Source organism: Rissa tridactyla, chromosome 7 (assembly GCF_028500815.1).
Source record: "Rissa tridactyla isolate bRisTri1 chromosome 7, bRisTri1.patW.cur.20221130, whole genome shotgun sequence".
NCBI classification, from domain to species: domain Eukaryota; kingdom Metazoa; phylum Chordata; class Aves; order Charadriiformes; family Laridae; genus Rissa; species Rissa tridactyla.
In genome coordinates this window covers 28,076,956-28,095,622 of record NC_071472.1, presented here as the reverse complement: position 1 = coordinate 28,095,622, position 18,667 = coordinate 28,076,956, and the positions used below count along the sequence as shown (strand labels likewise).

The 18,667-nt window shown below is 38.7% G+C and overlaps 1 protein-coding gene across 39 annotated transcripts in view; it reads left to right on the top strand.

Moving 5' to 3' along the window:
- Positions 1 to 18,667, top strand: part of TTN (titin) — a 244,262-nt gene that overhangs the window by 145,329 nt on the left and 80,266 nt on the right. For all 39 annotated transcript variants that reach the window (XM_054210417.1, XM_054210392.1, XM_054210385.1 and 36 more), the window contains 31 exons: positions 486 to 625; positions 748 to 874; positions 994 to 1,260; positions 1,359 to 1,625; positions 2,142 to 2,408; positions 2,512 to 2,651; positions 5,343 to 5,469; positions 6,218 to 6,360; positions 8,361 to 8,484; positions 9,348 to 9,614; positions 9,762 to 9,859; positions 10,013 to 10,181; positions 10,274 to 10,540; positions 10,677 to 10,943; positions 11,035 to 11,313; positions 11,421 to 11,829; positions 11,933 to 12,057; positions 12,153 to 12,419; positions 13,045 to 13,314; positions 13,419 to 13,721; positions 13,840 to 14,142; positions 14,501 to 14,688; positions 14,777 to 14,891; positions 15,441 to 15,725; positions 16,020 to 16,171; positions 16,309 to 16,456; positions 16,590 to 16,767; positions 16,867 to 16,988; positions 17,087 to 17,374; positions 17,469 to 17,765; positions 17,874 to 18,060. In XM_054210417.1, coding sequence (XP_054066392.1) covers positions 486 to 625; positions 748 to 874; positions 994 to 1,260; positions 1,359 to 1,625; positions 2,142 to 2,408; positions 2,512 to 2,651; positions 5,343 to 5,469; positions 6,218 to 6,360; positions 8,361 to 8,484; positions 9,348 to 9,614; positions 9,762 to 9,859; positions 10,013 to 10,181; positions 10,274 to 10,540; positions 10,677 to 10,943; positions 11,035 to 11,313; positions 11,421 to 11,829; positions 11,933 to 12,057; positions 12,153 to 12,419; positions 13,045 to 13,314; positions 13,419 to 13,721; positions 13,840 to 14,142; positions 14,501 to 14,688; positions 14,777 to 14,891; positions 15,441 to 15,725; positions 16,020 to 16,171; positions 16,309 to 16,456; positions 16,590 to 16,767; positions 16,867 to 16,988; positions 17,087 to 17,374; positions 17,469 to 17,765; positions 17,874 to 18,060 — 6,586 coding nt within the window. The remainder of the gene's footprint in view (positions 1 to 485; positions 626 to 747; positions 875 to 993; positions 1,261 to 1,358; positions 1,626 to 2,141; positions 2,409 to 2,511; positions 2,652 to 5,342; positions 5,470 to 6,217; positions 6,361 to 8,360; positions 8,485 to 9,347; positions 9,615 to 9,761; positions 9,860 to 10,012; positions 10,182 to 10,273; positions 10,541 to 10,676; positions 10,944 to 11,034; positions 11,314 to 11,420; positions 11,830 to 11,932; positions 12,058 to 12,152; positions 12,420 to 13,044; positions 13,315 to 13,418; positions 13,722 to 13,839; positions 14,143 to 14,500; positions 14,689 to 14,776; positions 14,892 to 15,440; positions 15,726 to 16,019; positions 16,172 to 16,308; positions 16,457 to 16,589; positions 16,768 to 16,866; positions 16,989 to 17,086; positions 17,375 to 17,468; positions 17,766 to 17,873; positions 18,061 to 18,667) is intronic.

Below are 18,667 nucleotides of genomic sequence, written 5' to 3'. Positions count from 1 at the left end.
TGTAAAACTTGTAGACAGGCAGACAGACACTCTGTAGTATACACCACCAAAAACTGTACCTTTAGAAAACATGCTGTTATGATGAATAGCTGAAATACCTAGATTTACAATTATTAAGAGTATTTATCTTAAGATATTACAAATAGCTGTTGTAAAGGCGGTGATGATCAATTATTCTCTATGTCCATTTACAGTCAGAAAAAAAGCAATTACTTTAATTCACTGTAACAGGTATCTGGGTTAATTATGAGGAAAAATATTCTTACTAAAAATAAATAAATTTTCAGACATATTGTAGAAGAGAGTTGTAGACTGCCCAAACTTGCAGCTTTTTAAAAAGGGGATAAATGAGCATTTATCAGTGATAGCATTTCAATGCCATAAGGAAGGGACGGGGAGAGAGTTGAGATCCTTTCCGGTACCACATTTCTATGGTATAGAATGAGTGAATAAATGATGTGAACTTTTGGGTTTTTTTCTTTTAGCTCGCTTAATTAAAGTGGAGCGCCCACTGTATGGAGTGGAAGTATTTGTTGGTGAAACAGCACGTTTTGAAATTGAAATTTCTGAGCCTGATGTCCGTCCTATATGGAAGCTAAAGGGAGAAACCCTAACACCTTCACCTGTAAGGCTTCTTGTTTACTTTTAGACCACAATTTACACTAGAAAAAACATATTTAATAATAATGTCTTCAGAGTGGTTCTTAGAATACTCATATTTGTGGGGGTGTGTTTCTTTATCACCAGGACTGTGAAATCATTGAAGATGGGAAGAAGCATACTCTTGTCCTTCATAACTGCAAACTTGATATGACTGGAGAAGTGTCTTTCCAAGCTGCTAATGCTAAAAGTGCTGCTAATCTCAAAGTGAAAGGTACAGTCTGCACTTTGCCAACATTTCCATTTGTATCTCAGGGCATTAGAACAAATCTAGCAGCAGAAAGGTCTATATGAACCTATCGCTGAACTAAAAGTGCTCTTCTTTGATTTCAGAATTGCCTCTCATCTTTATCACTCCACTAAGCGATGTGAAGGTCTTTGAGAAAGATGAAGCCAAATTTGAATGTGAGGTCTCCAGAGAACCCAAGACTTTCCGCTGGTTGAAAGGAACGCAAGAGATCACCCCTGATGAAAGATTTGAAATTATTTCAGATGGAACAAAGCATGCTCTGATTATTAAATCTGTTGCATTTGAGGATGAAGCTAAATACATGTTTGAAGCTGAGGATAAGAGAACAAGTGCCAAGCTAATTATTGAAGGTTTGTCTGACTTTGCCTTTCTAGGAAAGATCTGCACTGTAGTCCTTGAATAGTTTTTATTGATAAGATTGTTTTAATGAAATGTTATGTTGTTATAGGTATCCGCCTGAAATTCATTACTCCTCTCAAGGATGTCACAAAAAAGGAGCGAGAAACTGCGGTGTTCACTGTGGAACTCTCCCATGAAAATATCCCTGTTATCTGGTTCAAGAATGACCAGCGATTACATACCAGCAAACTTGTTTCAATGACAGATGATGGCAAATTCCATACGCTCACAATCAAAGATCTTACTATTGATGATACTTCTCAGATTAGAGTGGAAGCTATGGGAAAATCCTCAGAAGCTAAACTCACTGTTCTTGGTAAGAATACCCAAAAGGATTTACATGATGTATATTATCAGAAAAGGGTTATTAATGAAAAATGATGATCAGAAAGTCTTTGGGTTGGTTTTGGTTTGCTTTGATGTTTGTTTTTTTTTTTTTGGTTTCACCTAAACTTACATTGTGATTTTTGACAAATTTACAATTTGTTTGTCTTCTTTGGGTCTCCATTTCCCCATTCACAAAGCATAATTAAAATAACTTTAAAACGTCATGCAACTGTTGCAAAAGTGTCTATTGGATACTTAAATGGTGCTCTGAAATTCCTAGTGCACCAAAACAATTGTTGTCAGTAATATTAGTAATAAGCTGAATTGTTTCTTACATATTTGTTGTTTTCTCTCTTTGCAACAGAACTCTGTAATATTTATAGGGACTATATTTAATCCTTCTTGCAGGGCATAAAGAAGAAATGTATTTTATGGTAAGAACTAATTGTCCTTTCTGAAAGCTTAAAACTTCAGACTGAAACATGTCTCCAACTTTTGCTTGCAGAGGGAGACCCTTACTTCACTGGGAAGCTGCAGGATTACACTGCTGTAGAGAAAGATGAAGTAATCTTACAATGTGAAATCAGCAAAGCAGATGCCCCAGTGAAATGGATGAAGGATGGCCAACCAATTACTCCATCAAAGAATGTTGTTATTAAGGCTGATGGTAAAAAGAGAATCCTTATCCTCAAGAAAGCTTTAAAGAAGGATATTGGACAGTACACTTGTGACTGTGGTACTGATCAAACCTCTGCTAAACTCAATATTGAAGGTATGGTTATTTTACTGGGCTGCTCTGTAGTAGAGATCTTTTGGGGTCTGTTAGAGATTGAGGGAATCAATCACTTTTTTTTTTTCTTTTTTTTTTCCTCCAGATCGGGATATTGAGATTATACGTCCACTATACAGTGTGGAGGTGATTGAGACAGAGACTGCCCGTTTTGATATTGAAATCTCTGAGGAAGGTGTCCATGGCAATTGGAAGCTAAAAGGAGAACCCCTAACTGAATCAGCTGTAAGCAAATGTCTCAGGATATTTCTTATGTGTGTCTCAACCATGCGTGGGATGGTAGGGTATGAGGGAGAAGAAGGTGGCTGCAGAAATTAAGTGAAATCTATTTCTGCTTTCAATAAGGGTGACTATAATAAAAATACTGTTTTTTTTCATTAATAACTTTTAAAATGTAGAATCATAGAATCATGGAATGGTTTGGATTGGAAGTGACCTTGAAGTAGTTCCACCCTCCTTGCCGTGGGCAGGGACACCTCCCACTAGACCAGGTTACTCAAAGCCCCATGCAGCCTGGCCTTGAACACTTACAGGAAGGAGCATCCACAGCCTCTCTGGGCAACCTGTTCCAGTGTCTCCCCACCCTGACAGTAAAGAATTTCTTCTTGATATCTAATCTAAATCTGCCCTCTTTCAGTTTAAAACTTGTTACCCCTCGTCCTATCACTACACTCCCTGATAAAGAGTCCCTCCCCAGCTTTCCTGTAGGTCCCCTTTAAGTACTGGAAGGCCATTATAAGGTCTCCCTGGAGCCTCCTCTTCTACAGGCTGAACAACTCCAACTCTCTCAGCCTGTCTTCGTAGGAGAGGTGCTCCAGCCCTCTGGACTGCTCCAACAGGTCCAGGTCCTTCTTCTGTTGAGGGCCCCAGAGCTGGACTCAGAACTCGAGGTGGGGTCTCATGAGAGTGGAGTAGAGGGGCAGAATCACCTCCCTTAACCTGCTGGCCACACTTCTTTTGAAGCAGACCAGAATACGGTTGGCTTTCTGGGCAGCAAGCGGACATTGCACGGTCCAAGTCTTTCTCCTCAGGGCTGCTTTCTATCCATTCTCCACCCATCCTGTATTTGTGCTTGGGATTGCCCCAACCCACATGCAGGACCTTGCACTTGACCTTGTTGAACTTCATGAAGTTCACACAGGCCCACCTCTCAAGCCTGTCCAGGTCCCTCTGGATGGCGTCCCCTCCAGCATGTTGACCACAACACACAGCCTTGGTGTTGTCGGCAAACTTGCTGAGGGTGCACTCAATCCCACTGTCCATGTTGCCAACAAAGATGTTAAACAGCACCAGCCCAATACCAACCCCTGAGGAATGCCACTCGTCACTGGTCTCCAGTTGGACATCGAGCCATTGACCACAACTCTTTGAGTGCAACCATCCAGACAATTCCTTATAAACCAGTGGTCCATTTGTCCCAATTTAGAGACAAGGAAGTTGTATGGGACAGCGTCAAATGCTTTGCACAAGTCCAGATAAATGATGTCAACCAACATTATAACCCTGTTGTAGAAGGCCACCAAATTTGTCAGACACAAATTCCCCTTACTGAAGCCACGATGGCTGTCACCAATCACTTCATTTTCTGCGTGCCTTAGCATAGTTTCCAGGAGGATCTTGAGTTCCATTATCTTGCCAGGCACAGAGGTGAGGCTGACTGGCCTGTAGTTCCCTGGGTCTTCCTTTTCCCCCTTTTTAATATTGGGGTTATGTTTCCCCTATTCCAGTCCGTGGGAACTTCAACAGACTGATACAACTTCTCAGATATGATGGATAATGTCTTAGCAACTTCATCTGCCATTTCCCTCAGGACCTGCAGATGCAACTCATCAGGTCCCATGGATTTGTACACTTTCAGGTTCTTTAGATGTCTCAAACCTGATCTTCTGTACTTGGCACTGGTGAGGCCTCACCTCGAGTACTGTGTTCAGTTCTGGGCCCCGCTGTACAAGAGGGACATAGAAGTGCTGAAGCGTGTCCAGAGGAGACCTACCAGGCTGGTGAGGGGTCTGGAGACCAGGTCATATGAGGAGAGGCTGAGGGAGCTGGGCATGTTTAGCTTGGAGAAGAGGAGGCTGAGGGGAAACCTCATTGCCCTCTTCGACTACCTGAAAGGATGTTGTAGAGAGGTGGGTGTTGGCCTCTTCTCCCAAGTGAATAATGACAGGACCAGAGGAAATGGTCTGAAGTTGCGGCAGAGGAGGTTTAGATTAGATATTAGGAAGAATTACTTTACTGAAAGAGTGGTCAGGCACTGGAACAGCCTGCCCAGCGAGGTGGTTGAGTCACCATCCCTAGGGGTGTTTAAGAAACATCTAGATGCAGCACTTCAGGGCGTGCTCTGGTGGCAGAGATTGTAGGTTGTTTGGTTGTTCTCGATGATCTCAAAGGTCCTTTCCAACCATGAAGATTCTATGATTCTGTGATTCTCCTACAGTAGGCAGTTCTTCATTCTCCCAGTCCCTGCTTTTGCCTTCTGCAACTCGGGCAGCATGGCTAGAGCCAGTGAAGACTGAGACAAAAAAGTTGTTGAGTACCTCAGCCTTCTCCATATCCCATGTAACCAGGTCTCCTGTTTCCTTCTGGAGAGGGACCACATTTTGCAGTGTCTTTCTTTTATCACTGACTTGCCTGTAGAAGCTTTTCTTGTCGCCCTTAACGTCCCTAGACAGATTTATTTCTCTCTGGGCTTTGGCTTTCCTAAACAGATCCCTGGCTGCTCAGGCAGTTTCTCTGTAGTCCTCCCAGCCCACCTGTCCTGTATGAACTTAATCCAAAATATTATATAAAATAGTTGAATAATAAATGATTTTACATAAATAAGTACATTCTGTATTGCTAGTCCCTAGGCAATTCTCTTATGGTGAGGTGAACAAAAAAGATGCTGAAAAAATTGTTTCAATTCTCTTTTTGCAGGACTGTGAAATCAAGGAGGAAGGCAAAAAGCACTTTCTTACACTGTACAACGTACGCTTAGATCAAGCTGGTGGAGTAGACTTCCAAGCAGCAAATGCCAAATCCGGTGCTCACCTTCGAGTGAAACGTAAGCATCTTTTAAACTTAAGGTCTTTTATCTTAAAAGTTTAAAAGTGAAAACAAGGTACTTTTGCCTATTTGGAACGGGTGGACAAATCTCTATACTGTATTGAACCCACAGCAATTGTTTCCAGAACAGCAACTCAAGGATCAATTACTCGAGCGATTTTAATTTTTTAGCTGAGAAATGTCCTATATGTTTTTAACCTTGTATAGAGTTTATTCGTACAGGAGAAGTGAAAATAAGGAGATGGCCTTGAAGGCTGCTTCATGGTTGTTATGAAATCAAAGTATTACAAGCAAAGGCTTTACTGCATTAAAGTATCAGGTTAACCTGAGAGGATGGGATCACAGTGATATCTGGGGATAGGGCTAAGAGCTTGATGGACAGGAACAGACCACACAGTTGAAGACCACTTGTTTCCCACTCCAATCCTGGCCCTCGCTATTTTGGAAAACACATGCCTTATCTAGCAAGAGGAATGCCAGGCCTGGCAGGGAGACAGATGCACGGCAACTTTCCTGCTGACCTTGTTCAATTTAAAGAAACATGGTCTGCAAATAGGAAAATTTAGGTGACCAGCCCTCCCCTAAAAACCCAGGGTGGCCTCTTCTATTTCGGGAATTTAAAGAGCAGCACTGCGATGTCTTTCTCTCTTGAGGGAAGCCACCATGGAGATTAGTACATAAGGGCAGCAGCTCTCTCTTTTGGGTAGAAGTGACTAATCTGAAAATTATGTCTTCTCCTTACCAAGCTCGAGTAATTGGCTTGCTGAGACCCCTCAAGGATGTAACGGTGACAGCTGGGGAATCGGCAACCTTCGATTGCGAACTCTCTTATGAGGGAATCCCAGTAGAGTGGTTCCTGCAAGGAAAGAAGCTGGAGCCCAGTGAAAAGGTAAAGAAACTAAACTTTATTTTTCTCACATTTCCTCCTCCTTCCTCTCTTCCAGCTCTCTTACCCTTCTTTATTTCCTATTTACTCTCCACCAGTAGAAGTACTAACGCACAGCAATACAGTAGTGCTGCTGTGTCAAGTGGTAAATCCTTTCTAAATAAGATATAGCATTTTTTGCCCCCAGAAATTCCAATATTCTGGAATCCTACAAGTTATTTATCGTACAAAGGGAAACTGGGGTTCCAAAATATCAATCATTACAACAGTCATTTTGTGCCTGATTCTGTTGGAGACTCAGTCACAGGGGTACTGAATGAGTTTTGCTCAGGTTAATTGTAGTTACAGTGAGAGGGTTTTGAAAGGTGCTATCAGGAAATGCTTTTTTCATCTGAATGCTCAGTTGCAGTCCAATTCTGCATATAAGGGGATTAAGAGGATTCAGATTCCATTTCAGGCATTTGTTCTGGCTCTCCAGATAACTTTCTGGGCAGATTTGCTTGTCAAGCACTTCTCACTAGCTATTTTTAACCCTTCATCAAGTGCTGGCTCTTAACTCTGAGATCTGAGCAGCCTGGAATGGAGTCAGTTTAATATATAAAGTTAATAAAGAAACATAAAGAAATACATTAAGAAACATAAAATATAAATGGATATCACTGGTTTTAAGACTTCTTTTTCATGTACTTTTTCACGTGCGCCTAAGGGAAATAATGCAAATGGAAACACAAATTGGAAGCCTCAGGCAAAGCAAACTTTCAAGGCATTACATTTCCTAGCAAAGTTTTAGAACCTGTAATAATGCTGCTAAAAATACTTTGGTACAGGTTTTTTTCTTTTAAATAGAATTTTTACCATATTATTTTTACGTTTTACTAGATCTTTCTGAGCTTCACCAAATTTGCCTACGTCAAAACTATTTAATTAAAAAAATAAATAAATATACAAATATGAAAAGGAAAACCAATCATGGCAATAGGTGACCCCATTACAGTATTTAAGGACAGATAAACAAAATTGAAACTCAGCAGATGAGACATATAATAAATCAAAGTATTTGCTTCTGAGTCTAGGAATAAAAATGTAGAAAGCTAATTGTCAGTGCAGTGGCTTGATAGTTATGACTGCCTGGCAAGAGAATTATTATATGTTAAATATTCCGTATGATGGAACATTATTTTGTTCTTATCTGTCTGACCTATCATTTTAATTAGAAGCTTGCTTTTCCCTTAATTTTTCTAAACCAACATCTACTACTTGATCACATACTTGTCTGAAAATAAATAAATAGAATTCTTCAAGAGCTATGTTAAAATTTATGACCTGCATGCGTAGCAGCCCTGTTAATGGCTGCAATGTGGGATGTATCTTTGAATCTCCCAGGTCTGCTCCCAGAGAAAAGGGATGTTTGTGTAGGAGTAGCCCAATTTAAACTCATGGTTGCAAAGTAGTTTCACCAATAGATCAACACAGCAATGGTTTTTTAGGTAGGATTTTTTACCAAAATTTAATAATAGAAAATCAAACTCACATTTACAAAAGAATGTATGAAGAGGGGGTGATAAACCTCTTTATATCTCTCTAAAAGTTTTTACTTTAGATGTAGCCAGGAGCAATACCAACTTTTTCCCATAAATTTACTTATTTTGGTATTTACTGGTACCTATTCAAAATAAACATGATTTCATGTCAGCCTCCCATAGTAGATGATAGTAGACTTACATTATCTAATACAAGGCCACAAATACCTTAAAACATGGGGAAACTTAAAATTACAATTTCTTGCAAGTGGAAGGACAAACCAGAAATGTTTCTCAAAATCCTCAAAGCATTTGCATCTTGAGCTATATCTAGTATATACAAAAGGAAATTATCAAAATTTCATATAAAAATAAACATCCGAACTTCGTAGATAACAATAAATAGCAATGCTATCTCATTAAATATTTCTTAAATATTTGTTGTACATACTGACAAAGGACTTTTTTAATGTACTTTATAAGGTCGTGATACGTGCTGAAGGGAGAGTTCACACACTTATTCTTAGAGATGTCAAGTTAACAGATGCGGGAGAGGTATCACTGACAGCAAAAGATTTCAGAACTCAAGCAAATCTTTTTGTAAAAGGTAAGTAAGTTATTTTAATTATACCATAATCAGTGTTAATGGTCTGTTCATGATTCACCCTGGAATAGGTTGTTAATATACACCATATATCAAATTTGTAGGATCATACATACAATATTGAACTGGTGATAACTTTCCTGATTAGAAAAGCCACTTAAAATCTTCATGCTTCACAGAAGACATTAGGAAAGGGGGAAATACTGGAAATGTGTCATACCTGGGAGAGGAATCAGTTCTTTAGGATTTCCAGGGCTTCAGTGCAGAACTGAACATTCAGTTTTCCTCAAGATGACCCACAAATACTGGGCTTTATGGCTCCAATGGCTTTTTTTCTGTTCTTTGGAGTATCGAGAAACCTATGATAGCACAAATACACCATCAGTCAAGTGACATAACATTGACTGTTTACCCACTTGCACTGCTTGCAAGTTGTGTATGGATAAGAGGTAAAAAAAAAATCTGCACACACTTCGAACTAATTTAGTAATTAAAGGAGAAATAAAAAAAAAACATTCCTTAAGTTCAGAGCATAACTTCAGAGTCACTGAGATCACATGGGTATAATTCAGCTAAAGAAACTGAGTTGCAAGGGTTTGTGATGTTTTATGAGTAAAAACCCCATGGAGAAGGATATCGTTCAATCTAATTTTACAGTAGGCTCTAAATGAGGAAATTAGCTCATTTAGAACATATCTGGGCATTAAAAATAAAAACTAAAAAAACCCACTTCATCAGAGACATCTAAGAGCCTTTTTGATTAGTCGTCAAGGACAATTAGTGAACTGTATGAGACAGTTCTGCACTAGCATAGGGCTGGCTATAATTTAGATCTTTTCTATCAAAAATCTGTCTGTTTCTTTTAGAACCCCCAGTCGAATTTACTAAACCACTTGAGGACCAGACTGTTGAAGAGGAGGCCACTGCAGTACTGGAATGTGAAGTTTCCAGGGAAAATGCAAAAGTTAAATGGTTCAAAAATGGAGAAGAAATTCACAAAACAAAGAAGTATGATATCATTTCTGATGGCAGGGTCAGAAAACTCATTATCCATGGCTGCACACTGGATGATGCAAAAACCTATACCTGTGATGCTAAGGACTTTAAGACATCATGTTTTCTCAATGTAGAACGTGAGTAATTCACAAATTTCTACAAAATGTCTAAGTGCTATAAATGCTGTGTACTAGTGTCTATGACTGGCAATGTTATCAATGTCAGCAATTTATTCTTCTCTACTGGAGACTTTCCTCTACTAAAATTTTTCTTTTCTCTTACAGCTATTCGTATTGAGTTCCTGAAACCCCTAACTGACCTTGAAGTTAAAGAAAAAGAATCCGCTCGGTTTGAATGTGAAATTTCTCGTCCAGGTGTCAAGGTCAATAATAATACTTTTTAATCTGAGTAACTCCTTCAACTAGAGCTTTCTTTTAAATTGACAACTTTATTGTGTTGTTACAAAAGAACACATAACTGAAATCTATGATGAGTATGTTAATATTAATAGCCATACTGATTTGTTCTAAAACAGGTGAAGTGGTTTAAGGATGGCGTTGAAATCAGAAAAGGCAAAAAGTATGACATAATTTCCAAAGGTGCAGAACACATTCTTGTTGTCAGTAAATGCGTCTTCGATGATGAAGCTGAATATGCCTGTGAAGCAAAAACAGCTCGAACTTCAGGCCTACTCACAGTGATAGGTAAACACAGTTTTTTAGAATCTAATCTATGAACAAGAAAAAATGTTTTTTTGATTAAAGGCTTTAATCATCTTTCTAAATTCTTGTTGCAGAGGAAGAGGCTGTTTTCACAAAAAATCTTCCTGATCTTGAAGTAAATGAAAATGACACTGTAAAATTCGTCTGTGAAGTTTCAAAGCCTAATGCCGAAGTTACTTGGTTTAAAGGAGATGAAGAGGTGCCTGATGGTGGTAGATTTGAACACATTTCAGATGGCCGGAAGAGAATTCTTCTCATACGTAATGCTCATCCTGAAGATGCTGGCAAATATACTTGCAAGCTCCGAAGCTCTAGTACAACAGGAAAACTTACAGTACATGGTAAGAGTTACTTTAGTGTCCTTGTTTTCTGGAAAAAAATAAAAAAAATCAACAAGAATACACAACTTGGTGTATTCTCTTCATAAGTAAAAAATAAAATAAACTCATATGTATGTACAAAAATGTTTTCTTTCAGAACTTGCAGCAGAATTTCTTACCAGACCACAAAATCTTGAGGTGCTTGAAGGAGACAAAGCTGAATTTGCCTGTTCAGTATCAAAAGAGGCAATTACAGTACAGTGGCTGAGGGGTGACACAGTCCTGGAGCCTGGTGATAAGTATGACATCATTTCAGATGGCAAAAAGAGAACACTTGTGGTTAAAGACTCTATTCTAGGAGATGCAGGAAAGTATACTGTCATGGTTGGTGAAGCTAAAGCTACAGCACGCTTAACAGTGATAGGTAAGCTTTATTTTATCAATGTGCAGGTGCACATTTTTTTGCATTGCTTATACTACATGAGGTCCTATTTCTTCTGTTTTCTCAATTTCAGAAAAACTCAGGATTATAACTCCCCTGAAGGACCAAGAAGTTAATGAGGGTCAAGAAATTATCTTCAGTTGTGAAGTCAATAAAGAAGGTGCCAAAGAGAAGTGGTACAAAAATGATGAAGCAATATTTGATAGTGCAAAATACATTATTGTCCAGAAGGATTTAGTTTACACTCTCAGAATCAGAGATGCACAGTTGAAAGATCAAGCTACCTATACCATCTCACTGTCAAACCAGAGAGGCGAACGCGCCAAAAGCTCTGCTGCCTTAACAGTATTGGGTAAATAACTTGCACTACATTAAAATTATTTCATCATCTTACATTCAATCTCATGTCAGGATCATAAGGATGTGAATTAATCAGTTTGGCTTTTTTTGTCTTAACAGAGGAGGATCTCAGAATTGTTGAGCCTCTTGAAGATATTGAGACCATGGAAAAGAAAACTGTCACATTCTGGTGCAAAGTCAATCGCCTTAATGCTACCCTCAAATGGACAAAGAATGGTGAAGAGATCACATTCAACAAGCGGATTTTGTACAAAGTTGATAAATACAAACACTCACTCATCATTAAAGACTGTGGGTTTATAGATGAAGGTGAATACACTGTTACTGCTGGACAGGACAAATCTGTTGCAGAGCTTCTCATCACAGAAGCACCGGCAGACTTCATTGAACATCTCCGGGACCAGACCGTCACTGAATTTGATGATGCTGTCTTTACGTGCCAGCTTTCCAAAGAGAAAGCCAGTGTAAGATGGTACAGAAATGGAAGAGAAATCAAAGAAGGCAAAAAGTATGTACATTTTATTATGCTTTTTAATATGCTGAACATGCTTGCTTTACTTTGGTGCTTTGTCTGGAAACTAAAATACTACTTACTTTTCTCCCCCATAAAGATACCAGTTTGAAAAGGATGGAAATCTGCACAGATTAATCATAAAAGACTGTAGACTTGATGATGAGTGTGAATATTCCTGTGGAGTGGATGACAGGAAATCTAGGGCAAGACTTTTTGTTGAAGGTCTGTGTAAAATTGAATAGGATTTATTTCTTCATTATTTAGTAATAATAAAAGCAATACACAAGTAACACCAAATGAATGGACATTTATTTCAGAAATACCTGTTGAGATCATCCGACCACCACAAGATATTTACGAAGCTCCTGGTGCAGATGTTATCTTCATGGCTGAGTTGAACAAAGATGGTGTAGAGGTCAAATGGTTGAGAAACAACATGATTATCGTCCAAGGTGACAAACATCAGATGATGAGTGAAGGAAAGGTCCACAGGCTGCAGGTGTGCGACATAAAGCCCCGTGACCAAGGGGAATACAGATTTATTGCCAAAGATAAGGAAGCTAGAGCTAAGCTTGAACTAGCTGGTAAGTTGCTTGCTTTGTGTTTCTTTTATAAAATCTTAGATTAGTGAATTAACTCTGTAATTAATTGATTTTTCTTCTTTCAACGAGTTTAGTTAAAATGAATACACAGTCAGACTGAGAAAAGTGCATCTGTATAACTGTATGAGTTATAATTCAGGCAACAAATATTTTTTTAATTATACGATGCTGATCCAACTGTTGACGAAAATACAAGTCACTTTCCAGTGTCTATACCAAAGAGCATGAATTGAGCTTAAAGGACACAGAACCTTTTCATTAGGTTACCGCAGATCCAAAGCATGAAAAATATTTGACCTACTCATTTCAGTCATATAAGACATTTAATTCCTAATTTGTCTATTTCACAGGATCAGACCAATAAAATGCATTAAATTGTTGCTCAAAAAAGCAAATCCCTCTTCCCTGGTTTTATAGGAGGACACGCTACATACCAACCAGCCTGAGTTTCTTTACCTAGAGCAGTCCAATGAATGTATGAAGGACTTGCTTAGAATTCACACAACAGCTCCTTTTCTATGTTAGCTTCTTTGCTGACTACACAAATGAATAGATTTATTTTTTAAAAAAAACATAAGTGCTTACTTGTCACATTGATCTTCCATAGCTGCACCTAGAATCAAGACTGGTGATCAAAACCTTGTGGTTGATGTTGGGAAGCCTTTAACAATGACTGTTCCATATGATGCCTATCCAAGAGCAGAAGCTGAATGGTTGAAAGAGGAGGAAAGTCTGCCCACAACAACTGTTGATACAACAACTGACTGCAGTACCTTCAAAATTTATGAAGCAAAGAAATCAGATAAGGGAAGGTACAAAGTTATACTTCGAAACAAACATGGCCAGGCAGAAGCATTCATCAATGTAGAGGTCATTGGTAAGTACTCCCACCATTAAAACCTTGCTTACGTTTATTTAAGCCACAGGGAAGGGGGAAAAAAAAAGATGCAATGCCCTAAAATATTGTCATATCTTTGTTAGATGTTCCGGGTCCAGTTAGAAACTTGGAAGTCACTGAAACTTATGATGGTGAAGTTGGCCTCGCCTGGCAAGAACCAGAAAGTGATGGTGGAAGTAAAATAATAGGCTATGTCGTTGAAAGACGTGATATCAAGCGTAAGACCTGGATTACAGTCACTGATCGTGCTGAAAATTGTGAATACACTGTTACTGGACTTCAAAAAGGAGGAGTTGAGTACCTCTTCCGTGTTAGTGCACGGAATAGAGTGGGAACTGGTGAGCCAGTGGAAACAGAGAGACCTGTGGAAGCTAAGAGCAAATTTGGTGAGCAGAAGTTATGACTCAGTGATTGATGACAGTGTAAAAAAAGCAGTAAAAACTCTAAGAACAGGTAAAAAACACATACCTTGTTTTTCCTTTTTCTCCCCAAAATAAACTGTAGAAGTTCCTGGTCCTCCTCAAAATGTAGAAGTTACTGATGTGAACAGGTTTGGAGCTACACTTACCTGGGAACCACCTGAGTATGATGGAGGATCTCCAATTACTGGCTACGTTATCGAACTGCGTAACAGAGCTTCCATCAAATGGGAGCCAACCATGACTACTGGAGCTGATGAACTGTCAGCTGTCCTGACTGATGTTGTGGAAAATGAAGAATATTTCTTCAGAGTAAGAGCTCAAAACGTGGTTGGAGTTGGCAAACCAAGTCCTGCTACACGGGCAGTAAAAATTATGGACCCAATTGGTAAGCGTGCAAGCACTGATTGTGGTTACACTATAAGACAGGGACATTTTGGCTGTTTATATATTATGTGTGCAGGAAAGTTCAATTGAGAAACATGTGCTGCAAATACCATGTACAGTTAGTTTTTTCCTACTTTTGTCCTTCAAACATATCAGAAGTAACTTGCTACCATTTGGTTCGGTAAGGACTCCAAATATTTTTGCTCTGAAATTAGGATTCAACTTAAATTTTAAAAAATGGTTTAGAAAAAACTATGCAAAGGCTGTAAAAAAGAGTACTTTAATGTATAGACAGCTGATATGCACAACCATACTCCATTATCAATTGCAAAAATGTCTTTCTCTCAAATTATTTTCAGAGAGACCAAGTCCTCCCATTAACCTGGATCATTCAGATCAAACTAAGTCATCAGTGCAGCTTACATGGGAACCTCCTCTCAAAGATGGAGGAAGTCCAGTCTTGGGCTATATTGTTGAAAGGCGAGAAGAAGGAACAGACAAGTGGATTCGCTGTAACCCAAAACTAGTACCCACTCTTACTTTTAAGGTAAGATGTTCTGTTCATCAACAAAGTACTCAAAATGTGTAGATAATTTTTAATATGAGTTAACTATATGATTATTTGTGCTTTTTAGGTAACTGGATTGAAACCAGGATGCAGTTATTACTACAGAGTCTCAGCAGAAAATGCAGCTGGTGTGTCTGACCCAGCAGAGGCTATTGGGCCATTAACTGCAGATGATACCTTTGGTAAGCCATATGCTATTTATTCAAGATAATTAAAGTTCATCTTTTGGGGTAATATGTATATATTTCACCAGATAACTGTGATGCCAACTAGCATAAAGAACCTTAGACCTTTGAGATTCTGAGCTATTTCTCCTCCATTGTGAATTCTGCAGATAATAAGCTGTACTATTAGGTAGAGACCTATTAGGCTGCCTGAAGAGAAAGGCATGAACTTTTGTCTCCTGACCTAGCTTTGTGGAAGGTGGGAGGTAACAGGAGAGAAAGTCAGAGAAGATAAAAAAATCAAAAAGTAAAAAAAAATACATAGTTTTTATATTAAAGGGTGAATTAGATCTCCTACTTGATAATGCTAAGATGCCTTATCATCGCACATATTTCTAAAAAATGTTTAGCCAGGAGAGGTAGGGAGTGATAAATCACAGCTAGGCCTAGACAGCTCCAACCTTCAGGCTGAGATACAGTCAGAATCAGCCTCTCGACACAACTACTATTAGCCATATTCAGCACATCTGAAAATATTTCATCGAATCCATTTTCCTCTTTTTCCAGTTGGACCTACAATGGACCTGAGTGCATTTAAAGATGGGCTGGAGGTTATTGTTCCAGAGCCAATCAAGATCCGTGTTCCTATCACTGGCTACCCTGTGCCAACCGCCACGTGGTCTTTTGGTGATCAAGTCTTAGAAGAGGGTGATCGTGTAACAATGAAGACCACTGCCTCCTTTGCAGAACTTGTAATCACTCCAAGTGAACGCCCAGACAAGGGAGTTTATTTCTTAACATTAGAAAACCCTGTGTCATCTGTTTCAGGAGAAATTGACGTTAATGTCATTGGTAAGTGGACATGTATATATTCTATCAATAACATACCACACCACATTTGTCTTGCTAAAATCTAATAAAGTTAATAATGTGAAATCACACAGCTTTCAGTAAACCAAGTATATTAAAATATAACTAAAAACTAGAAATCCATCCTCAAAAAAACCCTTTTTTCTGGTTTTCAATATCCAACTGTGTTTAAGGAAGAATGACTAAGAAGAATAAGTCTTCTGGCAGATAGATTACATAGAGATCACTGTCAAACTCCAATCGCAAAATAATTAATACAATTTCTGTGATTTCTAGCTTGTCCAAGTGCACCAAGAGAACTTAAAGTTTTAGACGTAATCAAGAACACAGTGCAGCTGTCATGGGAACCTCCAGAAGATGATGGTGGAAGTCCAGTTACTGGCTATATAATTGAAAAACGCGAAGTAAGCCGGAAAACATGGAACAAAGTAAGTTCATTCTTTCTCATTTCAATTTCTATTTGCTATATTGTTGCCACATGTGCTACTGAATTTTCTGTCTAATTTTGGTAATTGCTCTTTGGAAATAAATTTTAGAAACACATTGGATCTTTACTTCTCTTTAGGTTATGGACCATGTTGTTGACCAAGAGTTCACTGTACCTGACCTCATCCAAGGAAAAGAATATCTGTTTAGAGTTTCTGCATGCAATAAATGTGGCCCAGGAGAACCTGCATACATTGATGAACCTGTAAATATGTCAGCACCAGCAAGTGAGTCAACTGTTTCACATTGTGGCTGATTTTCTGTTTCTGAAATCTTGCTGATTTTCTTCAAAATAAGATGTAAAAAAATATCTTCCTTAGACTGGTTTCTAAGACCCCATATGTTTTTAATTTTTAATAGCGGTGCCTGATCCACCAGAGAACGTTAAATGGAGAAATCCAACATCGAAAGGAATCTTCCTAACATGGGAGCCTCCCAAATATGATGGTGGTGCCCGCATTAAGGGTTATTTGGTAGAAAAATCTCAACGTGGCACAGACAAGTGGGAGATATGCGGGGAGCCTGTTGTTGAAACAAAGTAAGTAAAATAAACACAGAAGGTATATCCTTTCAAGTAACAGAGCCATACTCACCACTTTAAATATCTGGATTTTTTTAATTTTTTTTTGACAAACAGAATGGAAGTAACAAAACTCAAGGAAGGGGAGTGGTATGCATATCGGGTTAAGGCTTTGAACAGAATCGGAGCCAGCAAGCCAAGTAAGCCAACAGACGATATTCAGGCCATCGATGCAAAAGGTAATTACTTCAATCATTGAATTACAGTAGCTGCTTTATTTTTACCAGTCTCTGAAATACTGTTTCTATAACAATGTTTTCATTCTCTCCTAAATCAGAGGCTCCAGAAATTTTCTTAGATGTGAAACTTCTTGCTGGACTTACTGTGAAAGCTGGAACTAAAATTGAGCTACCAGCTAAAGTAACTGGAAAGCCTGAGCCCCAGATTACTTGGACCAAGGCTGACAAAATTTTGAGACCTGACAACAGAATCACCATTGAAACCAAACCTAATCATTCTACAGTCACTATTACAGACAGCAAGAGGAGTGACAGTGGAACCTATATTATAGAAGCTGTAAATTCCAGTGGACGTGCAACTGCTGTTGTTGAAGTTAATGTTCTTGGTATGCATGTATTTTATGTTGTTTATAACAGTCATTAGTCATGGACTGAGGTATGCAAGCAGAAGATTAACAGTCACATCTTGTTCCTCTACAGATAAACCTGGTCCACCAGCTGCATTTGATGTATCAGAAATCACAAATGAATCCTGCCTTCTGACATGGAATCCTCCACGAGATGATGGGGGCTCTAAAATCACCAACTATGTCCTTGAGAAAAGAGCTACAGACAGTGAAATATGGCACAAGTTATCATCAACTATTAAGGATACAAAATTCAGAGCTACTAATTTAACTCCTCTTAAAGAATATGTGTTCCGAGTCAGTGCTGAGAACATGTATGGTATTGGGGAGCCAGCACAATGTGACTCCATCATTGCAAAATACCCATTTGGTTAGTTAATTAAATTAATGTTACATTTTTACAATATTTTAACAGGGAAAAAAACCCAAACATATGTGTGATGGTTTTGTTTTTTTTTAAATTTATTAATTTATACAGATCCACCAGGCCCTCCAACAGGTCTTAAGCCTACAGAGGTCACTAAAGATTCAGTCACCTTAACATGGAATGAACCAGATGAAGATGGTGGCAGCCCCATAACTGGATACTGGGTTGAAAGATATGATCCTGAGCAAGATAAATGGATAAAATGCAATAAAATGCCAGTGAAAGATACAACATTCAAGTAAGGCTGTAGTCAGTTTAGTCTGAAATAGGTCACAGGGACATAAAAATGTCACAGTAGGCTTTTAAACAAGTTTTACATTGTTCTTACTCGTATTTCCTTGCTTCCATAAGTTTAGATCCAACTAACATCTGGTGGCATACTTCTTTTGATAATTAGTTTTAAAGAAGAACGTCTTTACAGAAGGGTGAATCATCTCTTTTTTTAAAATAGAATCATAGAATCGTTTGGGTTGGAAAGGGCCTTTGAAGGTCATCTAGTCCAATTTCTGCTGCAATGAGCAGGGACATCTTCAAGTAGATCAGGTTGCTCAGAGCCCTGTCCAACCTGATCTTGAATGTTTCCAGGGATGGCACATCTACCACCTTTCTGGGCAACCTGTTCCAGAGATTCACCACCCTCGGTGTAAAAAATTTCTTCCATATATCTAGTGTAGATCTTCCCTCTTTTAGTTTGAAGCCATCAGATCATTTTTGTGGCCCTCCTCTGGACCCGCTCCATGTCTTTCCTGTGCCGAGGTCTCCAGGGTGGAGTAGAATGTTATGCTTAGTAATTTCAGTGCTATGTGGTTATTCATAAGACATTCTAAAATAGCAGACACAGACAT